General features: G+C 53.8%; 1 protein-coding gene across 1 annotated transcript in view; it reads left to right on the top strand.

The window, feature by feature from the left end:
• ADGRA2 (adhesion G protein-coupled receptor A2) overlaps positions 1-19,070 on the top strand; it is a 38,082-nt gene that overhangs the window by 2,814 nt on the left and 16,198 nt on the right. The window contains 1 exon segment of the mRNA XM_003133366.4: positions 10,791-10,862. Within this exon segment, the coding sequence (XP_003133414.2) occupies positions 10,791-10,862 (72 nt within the window).

Raw genomic sequence — 19,070 nt, 5'->3', positions numbered from 1 at the left:
CCCTGTTCTTCTTAAGCAGAAGCTGTGCAAGGATTCTCTTTTGGGGCTCCAGTCCCTCCAGCAAACCCACCCTACCCAGCATGCATTTTGAGGGAAGAAGGAAGAGAAGGGCTGGGAAGGGGCTTCCTCTCTTCCAGCCTGGCAGCAAAGAGGCTAAGAGCACAAAAACCTTCACAGCCTCCCAAACTCCTCCTCTTTACTCTTTTATTACTTTTTCCACACAATGTTCCCCTTTCACTTTTTGCCCATCACCTGGTGCAAACAACAGGCCAGTGGTCTTCAAATTCTGGCTTTCCCCTCCCTCCCCTCCCCTGCTTTCCTCCAGCAAGGGCCCCCAGTCCCCTTCACACACCACCCCACCCCTGGAAAGGGGAGGAACTCAGACCTCCACCTGGGGAAGCCTGGCCCAGTTCAGGCAGAGAAAGGGCTAGGTAAGGTGCCTGTCTGCAAGGGGCCTCCTGTCTCTGCTCAGAAAGCCTCTGGGCCATTCAACGGCAATCCTGGGAACAGTCCTGTTTCCCTCACGGAAAACCCGTCCACCTCCACCCTGTTATCTCAACCCCTGCCTTCTGTTTTTGTAGACCAAAGGCCCCCCTCTTCCCACCCCTGGCTCCCCCCCCCCAGTGGATTTTCATTTGCAGTTTTCCAGGAAAGCAGAACTCTTGGCTTCCTTCCTGATCCATCTGTCCTACCCCACCCCCCAGTCTCGTGGCCCAATCCATGGGCAGTTGTGGGTACAAATGCTGGTCCAGAGCAGGAGCCTTAATGGGCCTGGGCGGAGGGCAAAGGCTTATCACAGGGAGAAGCTGCATGGGGGAGGGGATGCAGACCACTGCGAGCCCCCCCACCTCCCCTGGGCAGCAGCTGATGGGCCTGCCCTCTGGTTCTGGGCTCTGGGAGTTAAGAGTGGGGCAGAGGGATAAGGAATTCCAGGGGAGGACTGATAATGGATAACTCTAGAAGGAGATCTCCTACGAGGACCTCCCAGGACCTCTGAGCAGCCCCTCAGAGGATACCAGGCAGTGTCATAAAATCCCGGGCCCCTGGGCAGAATAGGGCCCTAGAGACAGGCAGGCCCAGCCCTTACATCTGACAGCTGAGCAGGAGGCGGCCAGATGAGGAGAGGGCCACGTCTGGCCAATGGCCATACACAGTTTAGCTGACTGATTCCAGAGTCAGGATTGGTTGAGTTCTCTTCGTTTTCCTCTCAGGTGAGAGACTCAGTGTTCACCTGGCTGGACTTGGGACCCAGTGGACACAAAAGCTGCTTTAAACAACCCAGTCCCTTCCCAGCAGGACCCAGGCCCTTTTGACCTGGGAACATTCCAAGGATGGGTGGGGAGGGGGCAGACATGGGACAGGGGCACTCACTCCAGACTCTCCCAGAGCCAACAAACCCTCACCTACTCAGCGGGCCCATTGCGGTGGGGGGCCTGGGGGGAGGTGCTGCCCACCACCTAGGCTGCCCCCCTAGGAGAGAAGGGGCATTTGCCACACAGATGTGCCCAGCAGTGGCTGGGACTCTTTGCTCACCCTCTGGTGAGCTTCAGGAGCGTCATGGGCGGAGGGGAGCTCCAGTCGTCCAGCTCCGGATGGGGTCCTTTCCTCAGCGCCCCACACCCCAGCCCCCCGGGGTTCCAGTTAGGGGGAGCTGGGGACAAAGTGTGCCAAGCAGCCTCCACAGAGCCTGAGGGGTGGGGAGAGATGCTGGCTGGAGGGGCGGGGCCCACGCGGCCTCCCCACCCCCTTCCCTTCCACCCTCTTTCCTCCATATGGTTCTCATAAGGTCTGGGCTCAGAGACAGCAGCCAGAGGAAGTGGCTGTGTACAGAGAGCTTTTGTGCGGGAGAGGAGGGGGAGGGGGAGGGAGCGAAGAGAAAGAAGGAAAGGAGGGAAGAGGCTGAAGCTCCAACTCGCTCTCCCCTACCCTCCCAAAGGTGCGGGGTCTCGGCTGCAGCGCCCCCATGTGGCCTCCCGCTTGCCCGAAGTGAGGGGCCCAGAAAAATCCCAGCCCCTCCCTGACTCTCAATACCAGGGGCGGGGAGCTGGAGGCTACCAGCCTGGGTTCCTGGATTCCTGAGGCCTTTCTTGAAGGGCTGAGGAACCCTTAGGGCGCCCCCTTGTGCAGGACGTCAGGGCCCCGGGGTCCTACCTCGGGAAGATCACCAGGCAGAGAACAGAGAACAAAGCCCTCCTGCTTCACTGGTTGAGTCCCTGTCGCGCTAAAGGGACTGGGGAGGGTGGCTGGCTGGGCACCTATAGTTCAGCCCTCCAGTGGTGCCAGGACCCAGGACGGGTTATTGGGCCTGAACATCCAGAACCCACCCACGCAAGAACCCAGCCACTCCTACTTGCCGTTGCCGAGGGGGAGGGACTGGGAGTTGAGGGTTAATAGATACAAACCTTTACATTTATAATGGATAGACAATGAGGCCCCACTGCATAGCACAGGGAACTGTGTCCAATCACTTGTGATGGAGCATGATGGAGGACAGTAATGAGAGGGAGAGTGTGTATACATGTATGATTGGGTCACTTTGCTGTACAGCAGAAATTGACAGAATAATGTAAGTCAACTATAATAATAATGATAAAAAGAACCCAGCCACTCCTGACACCCCCCCCCAAGTCTTTTCCTGCTGCCTACCATAGCTCATCCTTGTGTTGGGGGGATGCAGTTCCTAGTCCTAGTGAGCCTGAGAACTTACCCCAAAGGCCCAGGCAAACCAATGTAATTTGAACCTCTTGGTAAATTGATCCTTAAATTTGGGGTCACGTTTGTAAAGGGAGCGAGTGCTTCGAAGTTTATGCCACAGGGGAGTTACTGGGATAAGATCTCTCTCCTGCAGGAGCAAGAAGTTCCAGCCTCTGAGTTGATCCCCAGCCTTCCTTTCAGTGAGCCGCCTTCACCAAAGCCCAGAGAGGGCAGGCGAGTCCCCCAGTGCCACACAGCCTGGACCAGGATCCCCTCACTCCTCCATCACCCTCATTTTGCCTCCCTGGGACCAAACAGAGAGCAGGGGAGGAGAGAGGAGGGAAATGGCCCTGGGCTGAGGAACCAGAAGGAAAATCCGGTAACTGCTAGGAAGGGACTGTTCAGAGGGGCTGTTTATTTTTATTCCCCCAGCCCAGCCGCTCTGTTCTATTTAGAGCTCAGACACTGACAGGACAAAGCTGCCTCCTCCCCTTCCTCCCTCCTCCGAGGGGCCCCCATCCTTCCCAAACTCCAGAACATTCCTTTGCTTTTAGGACTTGGTGATGGGGGTGGGGGGAGCAGAGACACTGCAGAGTGTAGCTCAGGCCGGCAGCCTCCCAGGACCCAGCGTTCCCAGCCTTGGGAGCGGGGAGAGGCAGCAAGGGGTGTGTAAGATGGATGGGGCCAGGTGAGGGCCAGGGGACCAATCTGTCACGGAGGAGCAGGGAACCGGCTGGAGAGAGAGGCTGAGGAGGGAGTTCCAGCCCGAACTTGAGGGTCCAGACATCTCCCAGCTGGAAAGTGAAGGGAAGGTCGGAGAGCCCCCTCCTCCCTCGCCTCTCCCCACCTCCCTCCCCCATGGTGCTTTGCCTGCTGGGAACTGTGTGTTGGGGCAGAAACGATAGACTTGAGGAGACTCAGCTTCCAGGATGGGAAAAACCATTAAGCGTAAGGAGTGGGAGTCTTCAATCCAGACCTTTCTTTTTTTTTTTTCCCCAGGGCCACACTCACAGTATATGGAAGTTCCCAGGCTAGGGGTTGGATTGGAGTTGCAACTGCCAGCCTACACCACTGCTACAGCAATGCCAGATCCTAGCCCCGATCTGCAGCCTACACCTCAGCTCATGGCAACGCCGGATCCTTAACCCAGTGAGTGGGGCCAGGGGCCGGGGTGGAACCTGCATCCTCCGAGATAATAGGTTTGTTACCACTAAGCCACGTTGGGAACTCCCCAGACTCTTTTTTTTACTGAGAAGAAAACCCCCCAGAGAGGGGCCGACCTGTTCAAGGTCACACAGCTCCTAGCTAGACCATAGGGCTCCTGCTCTGGGTCAGGGTCAGCCTGTTCCCACACTGACCAGTCAGAGCTGTCCTCCCTGGGGACAGGGCAGGGAGATACACTAGTCTACTTCCTATGGATAGTGAGCCAGGGAGAGGGGCGGCCACCCTCATGATAGCCTAACCCGTACAAATGTACTTAGGGACCACTGTACAAAATCACCGTACAGAGGATTGGGTGGGGAAGTGGGGACAGGAGGAAACTGCCTCCTGACTTCGGAAAACCAGAGTTCATGGACCATCCCCACCTTCCCGGGAGTTCTGCCTCTCCAGGTACCCACCCAGTCATTCCACCAATGCCTGCCATGTGTCCAGCCCTGTGCCAGGGGGTGAGAGACCTGGTCTCTGCCCTCAGCATCCTTGCAGTCTCATCATGGAGACTTGCATCCAGACTCACAAAGGGGGCAGCATCAGGGCCTCCAAGCTCCCAAGAAAAACCTCTGGGGTGGAAGGATTAAAGAACTCCTTTATACTTAGATAGAAAAGACTAATAACAGACTCGTCCTTTCAGGTTTATGTTTGTTTGTTTGTTGTGTTTTGTTTTGTCTGTTTGCCTTTTCTGGGGCTGCTCCCGCGGCACATGGAGGTTCCCAGGCTAGGGGTCTAATTGGAGCTGTAGCCGCCGGCCTACGCCAGAGCCACAGCAATGTGGGATCCGAGCCGCGTCTGCGACCTACACCACAGCTCACGGCAACGCTGGATCCTTAACCCACTGAGCAAGGCCAGGGATCGAACCTGCAACCTCATGGTTCCTAGTCGGATTCGTTAACCACTGAGCCATGAAGGGAACTCCTCGGGTTTATTTGTATTTTAAATAAACACCTAAAAGCTTGATTCCCCAGTGGTGGGATTTTAACACCCAGCTTCCTCCCACTGGGCAGACATACACACACACATCTTCCTCCACCTTCCATGTGTGGGAGATGGTAGACACTAGGTCTCATTGTGTCTGTAGTACTGATGTGTTCCATGGAGCCGAGTACATAGTAGGTGTTCATGTTGGTTTGAAGGATGAATGAATGGATGTCCAGTGTGAGTGATTATGGCAGGCTCAATTCCGTGTGCTCAAGCCCTAGTGCTGGGGACCCCCGAATTCCCATCAGGGCACACTGACCACCCACCACCCACACCTGCAGGTATTCCTCCCCACCCCAGCCCCAGTTTCTTGGTTCTGCCTGCTGACCACCAAGATGCTGTGCCCTTAGAGAGAGAATAGGTTAGAGAAAAGGAGGCAGGGAGGCTTGTGTGTAGGCGCCACTGCAAGACAGTTTTCCCTCTTGACCTTGACCTCAGGCCCTGCCTGGACAGCCCAGCTTCAAGGCCGAGGTTAGAGGTCCTCTAAAGCCCGGGGAAGGGAGGCCCTACCAGGGTGTCCTTCTAACCAGTAGGTGCTCAGGGATGGCCAGACAAGCTTCCAGCCAGGATGAAGGAGGTACGGGAGTGCCATGCATCCTCTCCAGCCTTTATGTCCCCTGCAGTTAGGCCCCGTGGACGTAAAGGGCAGGCTTCAGTCTGAGATGTGGGTCAGAGCAGGGCCAGGTTTGGCGTACCCTTTGCTAAAATGCACACTTCATGAAACAGAATGTTGATTGCTCACTGGCATAATGTGACATTTGGTAGTCATATAGTTAAGCATTCGTTGATTGACGTTTGTAGCATTTATAGTTAAGTTGTTATTTTTTTTCTTGGTTTTTTTTTTTTTTTTTTTTTTTTTTTGTCTTTTTTAGGGCCTCACCCATGACATATGGAGGTTCCCAGGCTAGGGGTCCAATTGGAGCTGTAGCTGCCGGCCTACGCCACAGCAACGTGGGATCTGAGTTGCATCTGCGACCTACACCACAGCTCACGGCAACACCAGATCCTTAACCCACTGAGCAAGGCCAGGGATCGAACCCACAACCTCATGGTTCCTAGTCGGAGTCGTTAACTGCTAAGCCATGATGGGAATTCCCAGTCGTGACTTTTTTTTTTCTTCTGGTTTCAGATGCCCTTGTGGGGCCCTGGAAATGCTTCAAGGCCCTGGTACTGTGCCTGTGGGCGGGGCCAGGAAGTCCAGTTTCACCTCAGTGGTGTGGCTGGTTATGGGCCTGAGGCCTTTTTGGTGTCAGTGAGCAGACTGCCTTCTTCTCTCACTGATAGTCTCCCAAAGACCAGGTGCCAGCAGCGAGTGTTGGAGACGGGACCTTCCCAGCCTAGGGGGCCTTGGTGATGGCCTAAATTCCAGGCCCAGAATTCCTGGAGAGCACGGAGCCCCAGTGTCCTGGCCTGTGTTCCTTGTATCCATGTGTGCTGGGTGGCGCGGGAGGGGGATGCTGACATGTATGACTTCCTGCACATGTGAGAACCCTTTGGTTCAGGCATGTGCTGGCCTCACACCCCACAGAGCAGTGCCCACGTGACCCCTATGGGGTCATCTTTGATGTCCAGCTGGGATCTGGCAAGTTCCTGTGGCTGCCCAGAGGCCACAGGGCCTCTGCAGATGCCAGCCCTTGGCTCCTGTGGCCTCCAGCCTCATTAGCAAGCGGTAACTCTGCTTGCTTCTCTTCCCTAAAATAGGACCTGAGCCGGGAGGGAGTTCTGGAATGGACTCAGTGTGCCCCCTCTCCTTGGCCAGATTTCAGATTCTGGGGTAGAGAACAGGGGCCTCCAGGGACTGGCCCCCCTTCCTGTGAAAACGTGATGTTGGGGTGGTGGAGGGAGAGGAAGAAGCTGAGGATGCTGAGCTGGGCGAGCCTGGGTCTGAGGCGGGTGGCGTGGTTGGGAAGGACGTCCACCTGGAAGGCTCCCTGTGCTGGTGAGAGAGGAGGCTAGGGCTGTCTGTGGGGTGGGGTAGGGGGGCTAAGAGGGAGAGATGCTGGCATCACGTCTGCGACTCTGGACAGAAGCGTGGGCTGTCCTGCCTGTTTTCCTCCCATGAGAACCTAGTGTGGTGGGAACATTTTTTTTTGGTGGGAACATTTTCCTTCTATTGGATGAGGCTGTGTGTGTGTGTGTGTGTGTTTCATCTATCCCATTAGCAGCCGTGCCAGCTTCCTACGTGCCTCAAACACTCTCTGTCCCAAATCACTGGCCTCCCGTCTGTGACCAGACCCACAAGGGGCACCTCCAGAGAATTTAGCCTCCAAGAACAACTGAGGCCATTCTCCATATGATCTGGGTCTTGAGTAGATTCTCCCCAGCCCAGTCTAGGTTGTTAAGGCCAAAAGATCCATTTCTAAACCATGCCTGCATTTGCTGAAGTCTGTTCAAGAACTGGACATGGGGCCCACAGGATGAACAAGAAGAAACACTGCCTGATGCCCCAGTTTTGGGGAATGGCTTAGAAAGTGGGGGATTAGGGACTCAGCTATAGAGAAAAAATTCATTTCAAGACTCTCTAGAAAGAAAAAAGAGAGGAAAAAAAAAAAAAAAGAAAAAAAAGACTCTCTAGGAGTTCCTGTCGTGGTTCAGTGGAAGCGAATCTGACTAGTATCCATGAGGATGCAGGTTCGATCCCTAGCCTCGCTCAGTGGGTTAAAGATCTGGCATTGCCATGAGCTGTGGTGTGGGTCTCAGAGACGGCCTGGATCTGGCATTGCTATGTGGCTTGGTGTAGGCCACTGGCTACGGCTCTGTTTCCATCCCAAGCCTGGGAACTTCCAAATGCCTTGGGTGCAGCCCTAAAAAAGAAAGAAAAAAAAAAAAAAAGACCCTCTAGGCTCGTCCCAGTTCAGTGATCCTTAAACAAAAATCTTTCACAGATAATTTTGAGATAATTTTTTTTTTCTTTTTTTGGCTGCCCTGCAGCATATGGAGTTCCTAGGCCAGGGATCAGATCTGAGCTGCAGTTGGCCTATATAATGCCAGATCCTTTAACCCACTGTGCTAGGCCAAGGAGCAAAGCTGCTTCCTGGCGTTGCAGAAATACCACTAAGCCCATTGCACCACAGAAGGAACTCCGAGATAATTTTTTATTAAAAGTATTTTCATGGTGTAAGATTTTCATTTCTAAAGTCAGGGTTTCTCAAACTGGGATCCTCAGACATATTTGCAGGAAATAAAATACTTTTTTTTTTTTTTTTAGGGCTGCACCTGTGGCATATGGAAATTCCCTGGCTAGGGATCAAATCAGAGCTACAGTTGCTGGCCTACCCCACAGCCACAGCAACGCCAGATCCAAGCCGCATCTGTGACCTACACCACAGCTCACAGCAACACCGGATTTTTAACCCACTGAGCGAGGCCAGGGATCGAACCCCAACTTCACAGTTCCTAGTCGGATTTGTTTCCGCTGTGCCACGATGGGAACTCCTAAAATACCTTTTTTTTTTTTTTTTTTTTGCCCATACCCAAGGGATGCATAAGTTCCTGGGCCAGGGATTGAACCTGCGCCACAGCAGTAACTCAGGCCATAGCAGTGACAACACCAGATCCTTAAGTCACTGAGCCACCATGGAACTCTGGAAGTAAAATACTTTCCCCCTCCTTTTAACTGGTCCATACTCTGCTTAAGTTTGAGAATGTTCTCAGGCTTCTCTCTGCGTGCCTGGGTTTGTGATAATCTGGCTCCCCTGTTCCTCTATCCTCCAATACCCCCTACCTCTCCCCTGTGCCTCCACCTCTATCAGCATCTCCATCTTCTTCCTCCCCAAGATCCAGGGCAGGGGGCATTCCCTGGGAGAGACCCTTGGGGTTGTGGGGAACTGGAAGGGACGCCCTTTCTCCACCCTTCGTCCTGACATTTCTGGACCGCCCACCAACCCCCCTCTGATATTACTAAGGATCCTGAGGAATCCTCTTACCTTTTCCGGCACTTAATGAAACCTCTGAACCTCAAATTCTGAGAATGTATGAGGGAATGAGCTGCAGGTGAGATGAGGCGGGCTTTGATTTGAAAGTCACACCATCACGAGTTCCCGTCGTGGCTCAGTAGGTTAAGAACCCGACTAGTATCCGTGAGGATGTGATTCTATCTCTGGCCTCACTCAGTGGGTTAAGGATCCTGTGTTCCCATGAACTGTGGTGTAGGTCCCAGATGCAGCTTGGATCCAGCATTGCTGTGGCTGTGGTATAGGCTGGCAGCTGTAACTCTGATTGGACCCCTAGCCTGGGAACTTCCATATGCCTCAGGTGCTGCCCTAAAAAGAAAAAAAAAGTCACACCATCAAGAGTCTGTCACAACCAAGGGGGCTACTCCAGCCCACCAGGACCTGAATGAGACCACTAGAGACCTTAAGAACTGATAAGATTACTTAGTGTTGGCCATGTTGGCCACCATATGTAATGCAAAATAAAACTCTCCCCACCCATAAAATGAGAACAGGTTTTGTGAATGTTCTAATTGTTTATGTGATGACTGTTGTTGTGATATATTTTGAAACATCAAAGTAATGCTGTGTGTGTACATGCGTGCGTGTGTTTGTGCGTGTGTGTAGCACTGTGGAAACCCAGCACTGTCCCCTAAGCCCCAGAGTCACCCTTGTGGCCTTGCAGGGAGATGTCCCTGTGGTAGGAACAGTAAGGAAGGAAGAGGGGGAGAAGGGGAGGAGGAGATGAGGTGACTGCCTCTTCCCATTGGTCCACAAAGCCCCTCCAGCCCTGCCTCCTTCCCAGCCATGATCTCTTTCCCACATGCCTCTTGAACAGGGAGTAGCTGAGACACCAGGTGTCTGGGGTCCCCTGGCTGCCCATCCTGGTGTGTGCACCCATTCACTTCCAGGAAGACTGGGATCGAAGCCCTGACTGCCCCTCTCATGTCCTGGCCCTGCACCCCACCCTCTCCCTTGCTGTCCCTGAGGCTACTCTCTGGAGAGGGGGCCAAGGCCTGCCCCTCCACCCTTCCCAGGTTCCTTCTCCCCACGCAGAGCCCAGAAGGGAAACCCTTTGCCTCAACCCCGGGCAGGCAAGAGCTTGGGCTGAGAGGCTCATTAAAGCTTTTTAATAAGCAATTAACTCAAGGGACGAACCCTTTGGCTGGTCTGGAACTCTCTCCTCCCGGCAGGGAGCCAGGCAGAGAAAGGCTGAGTGGGTGGGCAGAGTGGGTTCAGTCAGGAGCTTGGGGCCCCTGTCCACCCCCCTCTAAATACAAACGAATAAACAAACAAGACTCCAGAGGGGCAAAGGCAGAGGCAGAGGCCTGGGCATACACCACCCCCAGCCCCCCATCTTTCGCTCTCCCCCACATCCCCACCCCTCGCTCAAGATCCCGTCAGTTTCCAGTCAAGGCTGCAAAGAGGCTTGGGGATACAGGGGCACTCAGTCCCTCTGAGTTGGGGGCCTTTGAGGGCAGGGAGGGGTCCCCTTCTGGTTAGGCCCTCACTCACAGGATGTGGGAGATCTTCAGGAAGGCAGCTCCTCCCACCTGCCCCCACACCTGCTGGGCTTGCTCTTCCGCCTGCCAGAGCCCTGACCCAATCCAGAACATTCTTCCCACTGCTGTCCTCTGGAGACTGGCCTGGCACCTTGAACAAGACAGAGCTATGGGGGTGGGGAGGCAGGAAGGGGGTCTGTATTTCCCAGGTAGAAACGGGACATCACAACTTCACACCTGCATCCAGAACCTGAAGTCAGATCCAGGCTCCGGGGCGGTGGCTGGGGACATGTCCGCACCAGAACAGGTGACACATCCAACCTAGGGTTCCATGGGCTGACCAGTCAGCCCCAACCATTCGCTGACCCCTCCCCGTGATGTCCTGGAGCCAAGGGTGGGGCTGCTCCTCGCACAACTCCAGGGGGCGCCACTTATACAGAGGCAAACTTCTCCCATCTGTGTCCTTCAGGCTCTTGAGCAACAACAAGATCACTGGGCTCCGGAATGGATCCTTCCTGGGACTGTCCCTGCTGGAGAAACTGTAAGTGCTTGGGCAAGGGGGGTGTGGAGGTCATGGGTAAGGGGTCAGTCCAGGGAAGATGAGGCATACTGGCTGCTGAGGGTCCAGAGTTGGACTGACCACCAAGCAGAGAGCAGAGGGGCTGGTCTGGGAGAGAGGCCAGCTCTGCCGACAGCAGAGAGGAGGGACACTTCGCTGGTCCAGGCGGGGATGGGACTATGGGAAGCTCATTAACGCTCTTTAATGAGCAATTAGCTCTGAAGGCTGAGCCCCTTCACTGGCCAGGAGCCGCCTCCCCCTCCCAGCTGGGGGCCCAGCATCAAGGGCAGAGGGAGATTTCGTGGGACTCAGGCCTTTTTTTTTTCCCTTCCCTAAACACAATCAACAAACAAAGCTCCAAGGGGCCAGAGCCTCAGGGTGAGGGTGGGGAAAGTGATGGTATCCAGGTCTTTCCCCCGCCAACCCCCCCAAGCCCTGGTTTAGAGCTGCATCAGAACCAGCATCCCTGGGCTGGCCTGGGACTCAGGACCGCTAGGGCCCTACTAGCCCGGGAGAACCTCCTGCAAAGACATAGGGACCCGCCTCAGTCATGGGCAAGTCCATGCTCAAGCAGGGCGTTAGATCGACTCCTCTCTCCATCCCCGTTCCCTTGGCAGCTCCCAGAGCCACAGCCTTACAACAGCTCTGGGGGCCTGTCTCGCCTCTGGAACACCTGGGCCTCCTGTCCCTCCTGGAGCCAGACCCTCCTCTCCCACCTCCAAGCCCCTGTCTACTATCTCTGTTCCCACTCTGCTGGGGGTTCCAAAGGCCCCCAACAGGGTCTTGCCCCTTCTAGTACCATTTTGCCTAAAAGCCTTGGATCAGAGTAATGGAGGATTCTAAAGAGTGAGACAGATGCCTGCTCTCAAAAAGTCAAAGTGATTACCGCCTAAGAAACCACACACCACGCCACGTATACGTGAATGAAGTAGGTTGGGGTTTCCATAAAGTCCAAAGGAGGTATCAGCGAAGGCTGGCAGGGTCAAGGGTGATAGAGATGTGATACCTACGTGACACAGAATATAAATTGTTTCTTTTTTTATTTTTTCCCGGCAGCACTTGCGGCATATGGAAGTTCCCAGGCCAGGGGTCAAATTGGAGCTGCAGCTGCTGGCCTGTACCACAGCCACAGCAACGCCAGATCTGAGCCGCATCTGCAACCTATGCCTCAACTTGCAGCAATGCCAGATCCTCAGCCCACTGAGCAAAACCAAGAATTGAACCTTACAGACACCAGGCAGGTTCTTAACCCACTGAGCCACAACGGGAACTCCCAGGAGTGTAGATCTTTAACCAGGACAACATCCTAGGGGGCAGTCTCTGTTACACCAACTTGAGCAGGGGCAATGGAAAGTCTCTCCCCTTACCCCTTGGGGCTGTGGGGCTGTAAGGAAAGCTTGGTGGCCGGAGGGTAGAAAAGGGCGCACTCACGTTTGGCAGGGGAAGGCAGAACGTGTTCTGTGTGATGGGGCCACGTTGCGGGTAGGAGGGGTCCTGGGATGTTGACCTTGGTGTACGTGCACAGCAGGGACCAGGTTGCTCTGATGGTCTGTCTGCACAGACAAGGAGAAAGGGCTGCTACCAAGCTGCTATTTTTAAGACTCTTTGGGAGGAGTTCCCATTGTGGCTCAGTGGTAATAAGCCCGACTAGGATCCATGAAGATGTGGGTTGGATCCCTGGCCTCACTCAGTGGGTTAAGGATCCGGCATTGCCATGAGCTGTGGTGTAGGTTGCAGACGCAGCTTGGATCTAGCGTTGCTGTGGCTGTGATGTAGGCTGGCAGCTGTAGCTCCTATTAGAGCCCTCGCCTGGGAACCTCCATATGCTGTGGGTGCAGCCCTAAGAAGCAAAATATAAATAAATAAACAATAAAGACTCTTTGGGAGTCCCTTCTGTGGCACAACAGGATCAACAGTGTCTCCATAGCAGCAGGGACCCAGATTCGATCCCCTGCCTGGTGCAGTGGGTTAAGGATACAGCAGCTCTGGCTCAGATTAGATCTTTGGCCCAGGAACTCCATATGCTACAGAGTGGCCAAAAAAATGATTCTTTGGGAAGTTCCCACTGTGGCACAGTAGGTTAAGGATCTGGTGTCATCTCTGTAGCTGCTTGAGTCACTGTGGAGGCACAGGCTTGATCCTCAGCCCAGCACAGTAGGTTAAAGACCAGATATTGCTATAGCCATGGCACTGTAGCACTGGTTCAGTACCTGGCCCAGGAAATTCCATATGCACGGGTGCAGCCATAAATAAATGAATAAACAAACAAATAAATAAATAGTTACTTCAAAAAAACTCCTTGGGTGTCAACAAGCAGGGAAAGATTTTCTCTTCCACGAGCAGCTAAGCATTCATTTAGGAGCCATAATTCCTATACTCAGCCTAGGCTTGGTCTTAAGGGCAGAATCCCAGGAAATCAGACACTCCTTCCTGGTGTCTTTTAGAAAGACTAATCACAGGAGTTCCTACTGCAACTCATCAGTAATAAACCAGACATAGTCTCCATAAGTTCGATTCCTGGCCTCGAGCAGTGAGTTTAGGATCCAGTGTTGCCTCAAGTCGCAGCATAGGTTACAGACGTGACTCAGATCCCACGTTCCTGTGGCTGAGGTGTAGGCCTCAAGTGCAGCTACAATTCGACCCTTAGCCTGGGAACTTCCATATGCGGCAGGTGCAGCCCCAAAAAGAGGAAAAAAAAAAAAAAGGACTAATTGCAGCTATCCCCACCCTTTTGCCCTGGCCAACCAGGACCAGTCACCACCCAGAGTCTGTCTCCTCCTTGGCACAAGCAAGAGCTGCTTGGAGCCTCTTGGGGCCTCATGGACATCTTCTCATCTTTACCCTCTCGCCTCATCAGCCGGGGACCACTGGGCCTGCCCCCCTCGGCCTCATCCTTCAGTCTCATGCGGGTGGATTTTCTGATGAAGATGAGAAGATGGCCCTCTCCTTCCCACCCAAGGAAACCTACCCAACCCGACTCCACTCTGCAGCACTGGTGCATCCAAACCATGGGAGGCACACAAAGAAAAGTGGGAGAGTAGTTGGGAAGAATGACTAAATGCATGAGAGAGGGCATTAGAGGGAAAATTATAGGCCCTGAGTTGGAGGCCCTGTCCTGTTAGGAATCCTTTAAAATTATTCACTCTAGACATGTTTCTTTTTTCTCTTTCTTTTTTTTTTTTTTTTTTTTTTTTTTGCCGATCCCATGGCATGCAGAAGTTCCCTGGACAGGAATCAAACCGGCACCACCCCAGTGACAATATAGGATCCTTAAACACTAGGCCACCAGGGTTAAGGATGTTTCTTGAGCCCCTGTAGGTGCCAAGCTGCGTGCTGGGCATTGGGAGTGGACACTGTAGACCAGGTGCCTGCCCCATGGAACTTACCCTCCATGGGCGTGACCCAGAAAATAGCAAAGCAGGGGTTTCTGTTGTGGCTCAGAGAGTTAAAAAGCTGACATAGTGTCCGTGAGGATGTGGGTTCAATCCCTGGCCCCCTTCAGTGGCTTAAGGATCCAGCATTGCTGCAAATTACTGTATGGCTCACAGATGCAGCTCAGATCTATTGCTGCTGTGGCTGTGGTGTAGGCCGGCAGCTGCAGCAGCAAATCAACCCCTAATCCAGGAACTTCCGTATGCCGCAGGTACAACTGTAAAAAGAAAAACAAAAATTCTATGATCCTTGGGTGTGTGTGATACCCACAGTGCTGCAGGAGAAGTAAAAGAGCAAGAAGCCCAGTGACACAGCCAGGCTTTCATAGGAGAAAAGGGCTCTGGGTGGAGGCAGTGCTGGGCTCAGCAGGTGCTCACACTCCCTAGGGATGGAAAGGCAGTGCAGGGGCTGGAGGAGCCCAGGGTCTCCAACCTGGCTGATCACCACTATATCAGTCAGGCTTCTCCAGAGAGACAGAACCAATAGGAGGGGGTGTGTGTGTGTGGTGTGTCCTTATATAAATATACAAATAAATTATTTTATTTCTTTATAAAGAAATTTTAAGGAAATGGCTCCTGTGACTGTGGGGCCTGGCAAATCCAAAATCTGTAGGGCCAGCCAGCAGGCTGAAAAGTCAGGCACGCATTGATGCTGCAGTTTTTTTTGTTGTTTTGTTTTGTTGTTTTTTCCCCTCTTTTGTCTTTTTAGGACCGCACACACAGCATATGGAGGTTCCCAGGCTAGAGGTCTAATCGGAGCTACAGCTACAGGTCTAATCGGCCTACACCACAGCCACAGCACCTCGGGATCTGAGCCGTGTCTGCAACCTACACCACAGCTCACTGGCAATGCCGGATCCTTAAACCCATTGAGTGAGGCCAGGGACTGAACCCACAACCTCATGGTTCCTAGTCGGATTCGTTTCCACTGTGCCACGATGGGAACTCCGAGATGCTGCAGTTTTAAGGCGAACTTCTCTGGGAAACCTCAGTTTTGGGTCTGAGGGCCTTCAACTGATTGGATGAGACCCACCCATGCTGGCTGGCCAAGGCCCACCCATATTGCCAAGGGTTATTTCCTCTAGTTAAAGTCAGCTGACTGTTGGAGTTTCCACTGTGGGTTAGCGGATTAAGAATCCAACATAGTGTCCATGAGAATGCAGGTTCAATCCCTGGCCTTGCTCAGTGGGTTAATGGATCCAGCATTGCTCCAAGCTGCAGCAAGGTCACAGATGTGGCTTGGATCTGGGATTTCTGTGACTGTGGTGTAGGCCAGCAGCTGCAGCTTCGATTAGTCCCCTAGCCTGGGAACTTCCAAATGCTGTGAGTATGGCGCTAAAAAGACATTTATAAAAAAGGCAACTGACTGCAGACGTTAACCTCCACAGCAGCACCTAAATTAGCAACGGACTAAGTCACTGGGTCCTGTCCTCTGACACATAAATCGATCATCACAACCACTACCCTAGAGGTGGGGAGAGGTCCTGGGCCCTGGGCCTGGAGATGCTAATTCATCAGGTCAGCAGGGGCCTGGGAATTGTTTACAAGGCTTGCAGTTGATTCTTATGCTCGTTGGGGTTGGGAACCAGTGGACCAGATGACCCCCACACTATGAGCCTATTCATCGCAAATGAGACGCCTTGGCCTGGCAGACAGTCGATGCCAGGAAACACTGATCTCTCTGTGCAAGCTGAGGCAGCCGATCTGGTGGCAGCTTCACACCCCACAGTCACACGAGCAGCAAGTCTTGTGGGAGGGGTGGGACCCGTCTGATAATTGGGGTGCTGCAGAAAGTGCTGGCATCGCCTGCCCTGCTAAGCACCGCCCTCCCTGGCCTCTGTGAACAGGTCGGGTGTCAGTACTGGGGGGGTGGTCAGCTCTGCATGGCCCCTGTTTGCAGGGCAGGACCCCGAGGCCAGAGAGGGGACACAGAAAGGGCTCTGAGAGGGAATGTGCCTGAATTGATCTATGGAGGACCCATGCTTCATCGAGGTGGGCGATGGGGGTGGGATGAGAGGGGATTACCTTAATCAGCCAGGTCGGCTGGACTAGGGAACCGGAAATAGTCCGGCGGCATTCAGGGCCAGCCCAGGAGGGCAAAGAAGGGCCGAGACGTGTTGAGGCCCCGTTTCTGAGCCCTCCTCTCTATGTCCCGAGGCCCCTCAGCAAGAATTAGCCTGCTGCCCAGAGAAAAGACTTCCAGGGTGAAGAGGCAGATGATGAAAGGGCATAGGACTTCACTCGAGTTGGAAAGAGGCCTGGGGTTGAATTCCACCTCAGTCCTTTACCTTCTGGGTGCCTGTCCAAGCCTCAGCTTTGGAGTTCCCGTCGGGGCTCAGTGGTCACGAACCCAATAGTATCCATGAGGACCTGGGTTTGATCCCTGGCCTCGCTCAGTGGGGTCAAGGATCCGGTGTTGCTGTGAGCTGTGGTGGAGGACGCAGACATGGCTCAGATCCCGCATCGCAGTGGCTGGGGTGTAGACGGGCAGCTGTAGCTCTGTTTCGACCCCTAGCCTGTGAACCTCCATGGGTTGCCAAGGGTGCAGCCCTAAAAAGCAAAACAAAAACAAAAAAACAAAAAAACCCCCTACCAAACCCCAGCTTTCTCACCAGGAGCAAGGGGCCAGGTCTGCCTGGCTCCCAGGCAGGTGGTCACAGGGGTGCCTGAGTTCATCCAGCAAGCGAGCAGGCGGCAGCCAGCTGACAGTCCCCTTCTCAGAAGAGCTCCAAGTGGGAAGATGTCCTACTGCTGCCCCTCATGGCTTGGATTCAGCCAGAGCCCCCAGCTCTAGGTAGGCAGCCGTGTAGATGAAGCGTATGTGAGATGAGGACTCGTGAATGGGCTGTTCTTCCGCCCAGTCCCTGGCATCTCTGCCCAGATGCACCCACGAGCGTTCAGCAGGGAGCCAGCCCTCAGGAGACTTTCCCAGGCTCGAGACCAGGGACCGAGCTGGCCACGGGACAGACAGCCCCCAGGCGAGGCCAAGTGAGCCGGGGACGTGGCGTGCACGCTTGCGTGTGGATCTGTGTGGACACACGCCCCCAGAGGCCTATGCACGCCTGGAGGAAAGGGCCTGGGGCGGGAGCCTGGGCAGCCCAGGATGATTTGTCATTGCCTAATGAGATTAATGAGCTCCGGGGGCTGGTATGCAGCGGTGCTGGGGCGCTCATTAGACGCAGATGCTCACGGGAACGATGCGGGGGGAGTCTGGAGGGGGGGGGGCGTGAGGCTCACCCGCCAGGTGGTTTCCATTAATCTGTGGGCGGGGCCGAGGGGAAGGCCCCGGCTCGGGCCCTCCTCCCCTCCCCTCTGCTCCCCACCGGCGCTGGAGAAGAATGCGGGCGGAGAGGCTGCCCTGGGTTCTGGCGCTGGAGGGCCAGGGAAGGGAGGCTGGTGGGCTCGGGGACAGCCCTCCTGCTCGCTCATGGAGGCCCAATGCCTGGCACAGGGGATGTGCTCAATAAATTCCTAGTGGATGAGCTCAGACACCAGGGGGACCAGGGCCTGGGGGTGAGAGGGAGGCTAGGAGCATCTGGGGTTTCCTCCTGGTCCCCAGAACCTCTCCCTCTCCTCCCCCCCCCACAGCCACTGTACTTGCAGGGGTGTTCTGCCCACCCCTCAGCCAGCCCCCACTTTCTAAAGAACCCTGAAAGTCCCAGAGAGCCCAGGGGAACTATTCTGCGGCCTCCAAACCTATAATTTGGTTTTCAAACCCACAAGCAGGGAGGTCTGTGGGGCCCAGAGGGAGCCAGCTTTGTGCCGTTGCACCCTGTCCAAGTGTGGGTTACACACTCACATGCACACACACTCTAACAGCATTAGGGAGACATTTACATACCATAAAGTATAAAGCGGATGACCTAATGGTTTTGAGTATATTTACAGTTGTGCCATCATCATCATCATCCAATTTTAGCACATTTTCATCATCCCCCAAAGAAACCTTGAATCATTAGCAATCAGTCCCTGTTCTTCCACCCTCCTCCTTCCCAGCCCTAAGTAACCACTGATCTACTTTCTGTCTCTATTGACTTGCCTGTTCTGGGCATTTCATATAAATGAGATCGTATGGGAGTTCACCTCGTGGCGCAGTGGTTAACGATTCCGACTAGGAACCATGAGGTTGCAGGTTCAATCCCTGGCCTTGCTCAGTGTGTTAAGGATCTGGCATTGCTGTGAGCTGTGGCGTAGGTCACAGACGCAGCTTGGATCTGGCATTGCTGTGTAGGCCAGTGGCTATAGCTCCAATTAAACCCTTAGCCTGGGAATCTCCACATGCACGAGAAGCGGCCCTAGAAAAGGCAAAAAGACAATAAATAAATAAATAAATAAACAAAATAAATGGGATCGTATGATATGTAATCTTTTGTCATGGGATTCTTTCACATAGCATAGTGTTTTCAAGGTTCATCTATATTGTAGCATGTATCAGCCTGTCATTCCTTTTTATGGCCAAATAATATTCCATTATAAGAAGATACCATATGTTGTTTATTCATTCATGAGTGGGGGTGTTTCCACTTTTTTTTCTTTTTACTATGGAACTCCAACCCTGACCCTAACCCTAACCCTAACTCTAAAAGTCCCCAGGCTAGGGGTTGAATTGGGGTTGCAGCTGCTGGCCTCCAACACAGCCACAGCAACACCAGATCTAAGCTGCATCCTCAATTTATGCCGCAGCTTGTGGCAACGCAAGATCCTGAACCCACTGAATGAGGCCAGGGATCGAACCTGCATCCTCTAGGACACTATGTCG

This window comes from Sus scrofa, chromosome 15 (genome assembly GCF_000003025.6).
Source record: "Sus scrofa isolate TJ Tabasco breed Duroc chromosome 15, Sscrofa11.1, whole genome shotgun sequence".
Classification (NCBI taxonomy): domain Eukaryota; kingdom Metazoa; phylum Chordata; class Mammalia; order Artiodactyla; family Suidae; genus Sus; species Sus scrofa.
This window is presented reverse-complemented; position numbering and strand designations above follow the sequence as displayed.